The sequence below is a fragment of the Taudactylus pleione genome, unplaced genomic scaffold, assembly GCF_031769625.1.
Source record: "Taudactylus pleione unplaced genomic scaffold, aTauple2 ptg001126l, whole genome shotgun sequence".
NCBI classification, from domain to species: domain Eukaryota; kingdom Metazoa; phylum Chordata; class Amphibia; order Anura; family Myobatrachidae; genus Taudactylus; species Taudactylus pleione.
The window spans coordinates 356,873-368,550 of record NW_028285527.1 but is presented as its reverse complement, the minus strand read 5'-3'; the positions used below and the strand labels follow the sequence as shown (position 1 = coordinate 368,550).

Here is an 11,678-nt window from a genome sequence, read left to right as displayed (position 1 = left end):
ACAGGTAAAAAAAAGATCCTGTCATCATAACCAGAGACCCGGGGGGAGAGTGTCCGCTGCTTGTGCACACACTTCCAGGGCCATAATGGCGGTGCGACCATGAGACGGTCACCTGGGGCTCAAGACCCCGCCACACACTATAGTCCTGCAGCCCAGTAGCAGCTGTACCTGGCTGCCAGAAGACAGCAACTTCGTATCCCCGCTGAGGCAGTGCACTGGCACCCATTACTGTTCGCGGACACTGCACTTAAATCAGCAAAGTCGCGAATGTGATGTCATGACATTGCGATGTTGTCTGTATGCCTACCAGGATCTAAGTGTTGCTAACTGCTACCTGTCACTGTCAGTCAGAGCCTTGAGACAGGAGAGGGATCCGGCGGCTGCAGAGGGTGAGATTGAACCTGGAGGAGAAGCTGAGCTGCCGAGTGGAGAAAGACTATCGAGCGGAGCAGGTAAGTTAACCATTGGGGGAGGGAGCAGATGACAATTACTGGGGGTTGTGGACCACATAATAATGCATATATATATACTAGGAGAAGAGAGGGGCACAATAATGCATATATGTGTGGGCACCCTCACAATCTCAGTGCCCCCTGCTGTGGTCCTGCATTTTCACATAACATGTGCTGCAAAACTCTGAGCCCTTGCGTCCAGCACACTGCCTAGGTTATGAGAGACTAGTAGACACTAGTCTCTCATAACCTAGGCAGCATTGCCCCTCCATTCCTAATTCCCTCCATTGGCATCATAAGAGGAGTGGATTTTGTTTATCTTGCCCCTTTATTAGGGACCATAGCGCTGCTACCTGACTCTCCTCCCTTATTCTCCTCTTATACCTGCTTACACAGTAATACACAGGACCTTCCCATGTGTACCCATACCCACATTACACAAACCACACCCCCAACATTCCCATGCCCATTCTTAAAATTGCTCTTGCTGTTAGAAAACCTGGGCCACTTGCTCTTGTTTGCCCCCCGGGCTGAAAGTTGCCAGCCAGCCCCTGGTCACTAACCCCCCCCTCACCCCCGGGAAGTGTAGGCACTTCCTAGTGAAGTGGGCAGAATGGGGAAAATATTCCCGGGGATTGGCGAAATCTCAGAAGTCAGTAAGTATTCTGCACAGTCTGGATACAGGAAGAAGCTGACTGTCATGTTTGACTTTGGGAAATCCCCTACTGAGGAGATGAAAGCTGAGGTCCCGGGTTTAGGGAGGAATCGGAGGCGTGGGGCCTGTATATAAGATCTCCTCATCCACAAATATTGGATGTTGACGAGACCTGAACAAAGGTGCGGAGTCTAACCTGCTGGGAGGTGTTCACCAGTGACCTCTCCAAGCGGGATATGGGTTTAAGCTGCACCCAGCAGGCAGGTCGCGGTCCTTTGGTCAGGTATCCGATACCCACGGGAATGGAGAAAATACAACAATGGCCCAAGAGAAATACTTCAGTAAGAAGTACAGCTGCACCAAGAGTTAGTATTTGTAGTTGTACACAAGTAGAGGGTTTTTGATGCACAGTTGCACAAGGAGGTGGCACTTGTAACTGTACGCCAGTAAAGGTGTCTTGATGCACTATTGCACCAAGAGGTGGCACTTGTAATGGCACGCAGGTGAGGTGTTCTGATGCACTTCTGCACAAAGAAGATGATACTTGTAAAGCACACAGGCAAGATGTTCAGACGCACTGTTGCACACTGAGATGACACTTGAATGGCACACAGGCAAGGTGTTAGGACGCACTGTTGCACACGGAGTTGGCACTTGTATAGCACACAGGCAAGATGTTAGGACGCACTGCTGCGCAAGTAGTTGGCACTTGTATAGCACACAGACAAGATGTTTGGACGCACTGTTGCCCAAGGAGATGACACTAGTAGACTCGAGGATATCACTATGAGGAAACCTGGAACGAGGTAATGGCAAGTATACACAAGGCAGGGACAACATTGCACAGGCAACTTCCTTCTGTCCAGAGACTGGCTTTATACCCTAAGGCAGCAGATCATTGGTGGACAGGGTCAGCTGACCACCACCATGCTACCATTGGGTAAAGGGTAGTCAGGTGTTGTGAACTGTCATGGCTGTGTCCATGACGGCAACCGCAGCAACCAAGGCACAGCACAGCTCATGAATGTCCACATGGCTCTAAGTGTAATGCTCAGCGTGTCACTCGCTGCCGCACCTGACGTCTGACCACCCGAGGGATCAGGGGAAGCCAGTGCTACGGTGAGTAACGGCCGATCCTAGGCCGCAACCTGACACCGAATTGCTGTCTAAGCCAGTGGTTCCCAAACTTTTTTGAACCACGGCGACCTAGAGTATAAGCATTGTTTTCATGGCACCCCTAAGCCAAAAGTTTGTTATTGAGAAATTAAAAAAAAATATATAGCAAAGTAGTAAAGTGAAGTAAATTGTGCTTACCTGTCATCCTTAGGGTCAGTTATGTGGTGGTGGATAAGTTTGCGCTTCTGTTTGTCCACATATTTGCATTACATTGATCATAAATTATTTGATTTGGTGCTGGACCACTAACGTGAGGCACCCCTGCAAGTGTCCCAAGGCACCCCAGGGAGCCACGGCGCACAGTTGGGAACCACTGGTCTAAGACTATAATTATGGCTTGCATAAATGAGAAAGTTGTAGCCAATAAAAAGAGCACAAAAAGCCATGCCCAAACCCATCTCCATTCAGAAACATTATGTTCATAGGGTGTAATTATTTAATGGTTAATAGCTGAAAATAAATGAAGCTGCTACTGTAATATGTTCCATTTGTATCTTCTACAGATTCTGATGGGGATGAGTTGCATGAGGAACCTACAGTCATGTCTAGACACATTTGCGATATACCTGATTTCAATATAATTAATTGTGTGTGTTTGAACTGTGCTTGGCTCAGCATATATACACTATTTTTACACATGGCATAAATGTGGCGCAATGCTGACCTGACCCATCTCTTATTGGTGAGAATATTTTTGCATGTGTTTTTTTGCCTTAATTTTGCAGCCAGTTCTGCATCAGGCCAGAATGTGATTGGCAAATGTCATGTATTTTGAGCTGAAGCAATATTTATTGAACTATAGCTAATCAATCACTAGCACAGGCCACACACATACATGCACACACATACATACACACACACATGCATAATCACGTACGCACCCACGCAAACACACATGCTCACACACATGCACACACACACACATGCACGCTCACACACACACATGCATGCACACACGTTCACACACATACACACGTGCATGCATGCACGCTCACACGCACATACACACACTCTGCGACATAAGGCAGCTGCCTAAGATTAGTATCATTATAGTGCATGTTGGTAAATGTAGTTGAAAAACAATCACTCACTAATGATGTGAGTGTGGTTAGAACGTAGAAGAATGGCCGGATAGTGATGAATTTGTCCGTGTGTTTTAGTGACTACACTGGCTGATGATCTTGCCGCTGGCCCATCTGGCAACAGGATCAATGTGGCCACCTGTAGGTGCCATTATTTCCCAGTATATTAATAGGCTGTATTATCATGAATGGTGCTTTAGCTCATAAAGTCAGAGGTGGACGCAGACGCAACTGCAACTTTTGGCGATCACTCATCTACCTATTTATGCAAATGGAACTACATTGTCCTTTCCTGGTATACATCCGTGTGTATGGATGTGCAAGGACTGAGACGCCCAGTTTGAGGGCATGTAGATGCTGTAATACCGCCTGGTGCGTCTTTAGATGCTGCCATCTGTTGTACCGTTGAAACTTGCACCAGCATTATTGCGCAATTAAACGCCCATAAGACGGATTATCTCCATACATCCGTTTAGCCACCTCCCAGTCACCACCCAGGAACGCCCGACACTTTTCCAAGACATTTCTGATACCCTGCGTTTGAATCGCAGCAGCGCCTCTGTGCATACACTCTGCATAACCCCTGAGCTATAGGAGTCTTTAGGGAGTGTCACATATGTGCAGTAGCAAAATATCACTCAACACCATTAACATAGTCATGACCTGCGGTTCTGAATCAGACCCAAAGTGTCTCCCTGCACCGTGTACATAATACGTCTTTCTGTGTATTATTATATAATAGATTATTTATTTATCTATCTATCTATCTATCTATCTATCTATCTATCTATCTCTCTCTCTATCTCTCTTTCATAATTTGCATTTGTAGTTGCACAGATATTGTAATTATTCAGCTGACAAAATAATATATAATAAAGTGTCAATGATTAAAGAAATAATCAGTAAGAACAGCCTTTATAAACTCTACCCAAATTGATAAGTTAATTGGTTCTCCATCATAAGTTATACACTTTAATAAAGAAAATGAATAAATGGTCACTGTTATTTTTCAAATACAATTTAATGCAAGAAACATATAAAGTATTGTTTTCTAGCAAATACAGCAGCAGCTTTGATTTTTTATTCTAAACTATATTACAAATTAAATAACCCAAATCTGTGGTTCATATGTGAACACTTCTGAATGACTAACCAGGCAACTATAAATACGTAAAAATATTATAAAATACAAATCTATGTAAATATTACCAACAACAAAATGTGTTGAATCATATTTATGTATTAAAAAAAAAACAAATAAACCAAATATAATAGGATGTGTGTGAGAGGCCAAGAGAAATCTTATAACCCATCATTTCCCATTTTCCTTAATGGGCTCCTCACCTACACTTATTAAAGGTAGCCAATTTGTTGGCCTGAACAATGTTCAGCTTATTAATTCATTAGGATCCAGTAAGATATGGGAGGCAGGTGACACAAAGTGCCCCGTGCTTTATTAATGTTGTTACTTCCTAGTAAACTAACAAACAAAACTTTTATTTTATAGAGCATCTGCTCCTAGAAATAAATGAAATTGTTAGATCTAACAGTACATCTTACCACTCAGTATATTCTCCCAGCATACTACAGCTCAGCAACATAGCGGAGGGGGATGTCACATGTGCACAGGGGTCTCTGTACCTGTCACTGACATGACACTGAACTGGTAGCAATAGACTTGCATTCACCATCAATACAGGTCCTTCATTTCATTAATATGGCCAGGATACAGTATGTAGAGATTGCCAAAACTCACTATACACATCGGACTTCTCTAGACCAGAGATTTAGAGCTGTGATGAGGCCCAGCTTCAAAAATATTATAATAAAGTAGCAATGACACACTTTACATATATAACTAATCTTGATTTTTGAGATGTGTTACAATTGTGCTATTTTAATGGTATGATTTTTGTGTCATACATTCGACAGATCTGTCATAAATCCTAGTACACTGATTGATAAATAACATACTAAAGTCCCGGTTTAGAATTCTTGTAAACAGAGTAATAATAATTCTTATATGAGTTATTGGAGTAGCAGTGGCAGTAGGGAGCTGTCTTTGACACTTTCTAGATTGTCTACTATCTGTATTACACCTTGCACCTGGTCTTCCTGCAGGACATGTCGGGCATTGGAGGAGAATTTCTTCAGCAGGGATTCCCGGCTCAGGGGTTTTCTCCAATGTCCATAAAAAGTGTCACATTTCCCTATAATCACATCCCCATTTCTCAGCAGCAGAGCCACCTCGGCGTACATCTTGTCAAAGTTGGCTTCATTATCTCTAGGATGCTCCACCACCACTTTGCTCAGGAGATTCTGGAGTTCATTACGGAACATGGTGTCTTCATGGAAGGAACGGACGTTAACTTCACCATCTAGGAGTGCGGTGCAGGCATTGAACTGGAAAGAGTGGCGAGCCTGGTGTTCTGAGTCTGGATAGGGCCTGTCAATGTATTTGGATACTGGGACTCTAAGAACAATAGACTGAATATCGGATGGGTCAAATGAGCCATATTGTTGGACAAATGTATTTCTAACTGAAGCAGCAGCATCAGCGACCCAGTGCATCCCTAGATGTGCAGGAAAAGACTTGAATGCAATGTCTTGCTTCTCCAGAAGAAATTCATAATGTTTTCCTGGGGGAGATAATGGCTTAGGCTGGTAATCACCATAAAAAGCACTAAAGCCAGCACAGCCGGGCACATCATCAAGTATGAGTGTATTGGCCTCCATTCCCTTAGCAGCCAGGATAGCAGCTTCCAGACCTAACCTAGTGGCATTGCCAATGTGCAGGGGCTTAGCCAGGGTGGCAGCATTTGCCATAGGAGCACCAGCAAGGGAGGCTGCAATTGCCAGGGCATGAGTGCATTGCTCTTTATCTAATGAGAGGAGATTGGCTGATGCTGCAGCACTTCCCATGGTGCCAACCACAGACGGTGGATGAAATCTGTAGTGAGAAAATAATACTATATTATTTATTTATGTAACAATAACATGTGCAAATTATCTTATATAATAATATTTGCAGTATTCTTTAGTGAGATGTTCCTGCCTTATAGTGCCCAAGCTCTAAGAAAAGTGTCCTTGTTTTGCCCATGGCCATATATAATATATATACTGTATAAGTAAGTGTGAGTGTAAAGCTCAGTGAGGATCTGAGTAATTTAAGATCTGGTGATGAGTTGTGGTGTAACCTGCAGGAGCCGGGGAATATGAGAAAGAGGAACAGATGGAGACAGACAAGAGAGATCTGGATTATGCCAAACAGGAGCTCAGCAGAGTCTGGTGTTACAGAGATAGTGTTAATAGTTATAGACACAATCCTGGCATAGGCTGGAAACAGATGCTGAGCTCCATGAGTGCTGCACAGGGCTGCTGGACTTCTGGCGGGTTTGGGTACTCATGGGGGTGTGATCACTGGAGGGAGTGTGTCTACACCCCTGGTAAAATATTTACCTATTGCGTTTGCCTACACAGAGGTTCAGCACTTGTACAGGGAGCATGATCACAGCATCACATGGGGGCATGGTTACATGTCCCCTGTAATACTGCCCCTACAAAGACCCATGTTGTCTGTACCCGCTCCCCCTGCATTCAGTATTGAATTTGTCAGACAGGACCTCAAAATAGTTTAGGCAAATAATTGAGGAATTATACCTCCTAATTGGTGGTTCTGGACACTATAGATACAGTTATATAGAACACCTAAAATGGACCTGGGGAAAAATGGCTGGATGGAGCATATACTCAAAGGGAGACTTTAAATATACATTGATGTCTGAAAAGTTTCTATATACCCAGTTTGCAATTAGAATCTGTGTAAATGTATACAAACATTTATATGCATTTATTCTTAACAATTAAGCCACCATAATAAATATGTAGCTCTTTATACAAGTAAACACATAATTGGTACAATAATAGGAAGTACATTTCATCAACCATTGGGACTAAGGGGGCGATTCAGACCTGGACGCAACGCAGCGCACTTTCGCAGCCGTAAGGGTCAGGATATGCAAATTCCGCGATCGCACAGCGAGGCTTAAGGATGCCTTCTATGTCTTAGAGAGTGACAGCAGAGTGAACGCACGCCGGTCTAAAGACGCCCCCTTTTCCTTCGCAACACACGTCATCTCCAGGAAGTGTATGTAGTATCAGTAACATCGAGAGCCATCGTAGCTGCTCGTAGCCCTTGAGGTAACCCTACCCTGCCGCAAGCACTGCGATTGCTGCAGGCTGAAATACAACCAGGTGACGTGTACAGTTACGCCTTCATGCTAATTATGCACACCCATGAAACGCCGTTAGAGCACACTGCATTCACACATCCACCCCCCCGTTTTCATAGACCTTCCTCTGACACCACCCACAAACGGCACTATCTGTCATTCAAAGTAGCACTCAGCAGAGCCATAGCTAGGGTAGTGTGGCCGGTGCCATCGTACAGGGCACCACAGGTCAGGGGGCGCTGTTCGGGCCTGTCAAATATCTGTTTATTATCATTCTTGCTTGTAGCTTCCTCTTATTTTATCCCCAGCATCTCCTGGCCTCTCCTATCTCTTCCCTGGCCCTTCCCCATGAAGCCATGGCCCTTTTTTGGGTGCATTATGTCCCTTTGAAATATGAGGGGGGCGCCAATGCTCTTTCTGGCACAGGGCACCAAAAAGTATAGTTACGGCTCTGGCGCTCAGTCTATGTACTTTGAGCGCCCGATTCCCGATCACTAAGACTGACTTGCACACACGCACTGCATCTTATACGCATGCGCAGAAAGCAAAAATCAGCCAGCTACGAGCGAACGTGCATTGCGTCCAGGTTAGAATGAGCTCCTAAGTACTCACTTTTTAGGAATGCTCTTTGCTTCGCTGGAGAAACCCATAAGTCTTCCTTGTATTTCAATCCCTACATTGAAAGCCGTCAGCAGTTCCTCACCACTGATCTTTCTGCCATGTGACAGTATCTGTGACAGTGCCAGGATGGCAGGAAGCACGGCACCAGAAGGGTGTGTGGCAGGGTGCCACGTGTCATCAAAGTCCATGGAGTGAACCTATGGTGACAGGGAAATGATTAGATGGACTGTGCAGCTATATCATAAATATTATTTTATTTTTATTTATAGTAAAGTCTACTTACAGCAACTCCATTGGCATAGGCAGCCAGGGTCGGAGAGAGCTTTAACCCTTTCTGTCCATAGACAGAAGAAAGGGCAGAATTTCCATATGTTGAAAAATATAGGTCCTGAAGAAACGAAATAATATAATGTCAATATTTACAGAAATTCTAAAGACTCAAATTATATTTAACTTGTGTAACTAAGGAGATCAGATCCAGGTCTTCTAGTGCCCAGAGCAAGGGGCTCAGTTCTATTTACTTCTTTGTAATTTTATTTTGCAAGTTTATTGTTAGTGATTATTAATCTGTGGATATAAGTGAGTGTGTCTATGAGAAGCAACAATTAATAATAAAATAATAATAATTATTATTATTATTATCAATAATAATAATAATAATAATAATAATAATAATAATAATAATAATGTATAACATAGCCATATAAAAATGTGACGACAAGAGGTGTGTTTATCCCATTGCCCCAGATAAGAATATACAATATCACAGATCATGTCCATGTATTATTACCTGGCAGTATTTCACCACGATATTGAAGACATGAGTTGTGCTGCCGACCAGTCCGACCCCAATGCTGTCCAGGATCATGCGCTTACTTCTGTGCCGCACAATATCAGAGAGGTGATCGCGGCGGATCTCATGGATGAATGATGCAAAACTGTTGGTGACGGATTCTTCTACCTGTTGTCCTACAGCCACTGATAAGAGACATACCACATTAATGTTCCTGACCTTCCTGTGTTATATTTCTTTTTTTGTACTCATTTTCTCCTTTCCTGTGAAATGGTGCCTTTTTTAATCAGATGAAACCCTATTTATAAGAAATTCATCCAAGGGTTCCAAAATATGTCTATCTGCCTTTTAAATGCTTCAAAATAAAACAGTATCTACCCTGTTTTTATTCAATTCTAGTGCTTAGTAGTAATTATAGAGTTGTGTGATATAGCCCAATGTTTTTTGGAACCATAACAGTGTCACACAATTGTATTTATAAATTGATTGCAGTAGGATTATCACCATATTAACTTCAAAGCCAGATCTGTTACAGTGGAAACATTAAAAATATATACATTTTTGGATAATTACCTTTCGCAGTCGACTTGTGGATGTGCCTTGAGAGTTGGTGAAGTTTCTTTGTGTTCTAAGAATTATAGAAATATTGTAAGTACATACATTATTTATTGTAGTTTCATTTTAACTAGGGATGTGCAGGCTCGGATAGGTTCGAGTTTGCACGTTGAGTTCGGATTTTTCCCTCAAAAAAAACGGAACTCAGAAAGAGGCAAAACGTCATCTTACATGGACGAACATCATCATCCCTGGACTTTTGTCCTGGAATGATGATGTTCGTCCATGTAAGATGACCTTTTGCCTCTTTCCGAGTTCCGTTTTTTTGGAGGGAAAAATCCGAACTCAACGTGCAAACTCGAACCTATCCGAGCCTGCACATCCCTAATTTTAACACCTATGTTATCTAATTGTGTAACAAGCCTTTCCATATTTTAAATACTATGTGAACATTCTATGCATTAATGTATTTTATGTGCTGTGAAATCCATAAACAGCTCAACTTTAACCAGTGTACGGTCTTATCCTCAACATGAACACTGTAACCGTGTCCTATGAAGCTTGATCATATTGTGCTGCTTGTTACATCCACCAGAGGGACCTACCCTTTACACAGTCTATGTATGAACTAAAGCTTATACACTTTCATTTATTTTGTTTAAACAGAATATTGATTAAATCAGTTTTTTAGCTATTTTAAGTTGTCTCTTTGTTCCATGCTACTTATACAGTTATTTAAAGCTTTGTACCTTTACATTACATATCACTTTAGCAACATTATAAAACTTTGTAAATTATATTAGGGTGTAATTATCTTATATATTTTACTTTTTTCCAATTGCATTTTCTATATATTTTTTTTTCTTAGGAGTCCCTATAACAAATGCTGGGAGATTATTCCATAGAACTGCCAAGTTGTAAAGAAATGCTTCCTACCTATAACTGTTCCAGTAACATATCTGTTCTTAGCCTCGTTTACATTTCCACTATTTAAGGCTTACTTAACAAATGCTAAACTACTTTTGTTACATCAGTGATGGCAGGGATCATGTTGGGAAGTTAGATATACACGTCTACATTTTTATACATGCACAATTTATATTGTTAAATTATACATAAATAGAATATAATAATTAACAAAAAATATATATATACAATAATAAACAATGGTAACAATTTGCATATTTTCAGATTGGCTAGTATGTTCATTTAGCTAAGGTTTTAACATATTTAGTAAATGTGAAATATTTATGAATACATCTCGTGGTTGTGAAGCTTCTAGTTTTCAATAATAAAAAGTGACATATTTACATTACACATAGTACTTACTTTAACAGCTGCAGAAAGCATCTTGAAGTAAGATATGTTTTAAAATTATGAGGACTGTTTTCTTCGGTGATGGCAAATTCTGTGTTGGTTGAAGGGATGTTTTATGTGAATGTCCAAATATATACAGTACGTCCTTATATATCCTGGTGCTGATACTGTGCATGTGGGCATTACACGAGCAGCTCACACCCAGAAAACAGGTTCAGGTTTTGTGCTGGGGGAATTTCTGGGAAAGTGCAGACACCTCCCAGGATAGCACTAATGACTATTGTCATCACTGTAAGATGATGTAAGACTTAGGCATTTTAATGACTTTTTTAAGTCCTACAGTGTTTATAATTATAGGAATGTGATAATATAACAATGGTACAGGTTGAGTCTCCCATATCCAAAATGCTTGGGACCAGAGGTATTTTGGATAACGGAATATTCCGGATTTTGGAATAATTGCATATCATAATGAAATATCTTGGGAATGGGACCCCAGTATACACACAGAATACATTTATGTGTTATATACAGCTTATACACACAGCCGGCAGCTCATTTTATACAATATTTTCAATACTTTTTTGGCTCAAGCAAAGTTTGTGTACATACAAGAAATAAATGTATGTTTCATTTACACCCTATACACACAGCCTGAAGGTATTTTTATACCATATTTTGTAATAATTTGTGCCTTAGACAAAGTTTGTGTACATTGAACCATCAAAAATCAAAGGTTTTATTATCTCAGTCATGCCAAAATTATTCCGTATTTCGGAATATTCCGTATTTCGG

The 11,678-nt window shown here is 41.4% G+C and overlaps 1 protein-coding gene across 1 annotated transcript; it reads right to left on the bottom strand.

Annotated features, from left to right (window-relative positions):
• Positions 1 to 5,393: 5,393 nt before the first annotated feature.
• Positions 5,394 to 10,916, bottom strand: LOC148453591 (cis-aconitate decarboxylase-like). Its single transcript, XM_088461950.1, has 6 exons — positions 10,896 to 10,916; positions 9,585 to 9,639; positions 9,009 to 9,196; positions 8,502 to 8,606; positions 8,210 to 8,415; positions 5,394 to 6,315 (listed from the first exon to the last, which is right to left on the bottom strand). The coding sequence occupies exons 1-6, from the start codon at positions 10,914 to 10,916 to the stop codon at positions 5,394 to 5,396; spliced, it is 1,497 nt and encodes a 498-aa protein (XP_088318076.1).
• Positions 10,917 to 11,678: the final 762 nt, after the last annotated feature.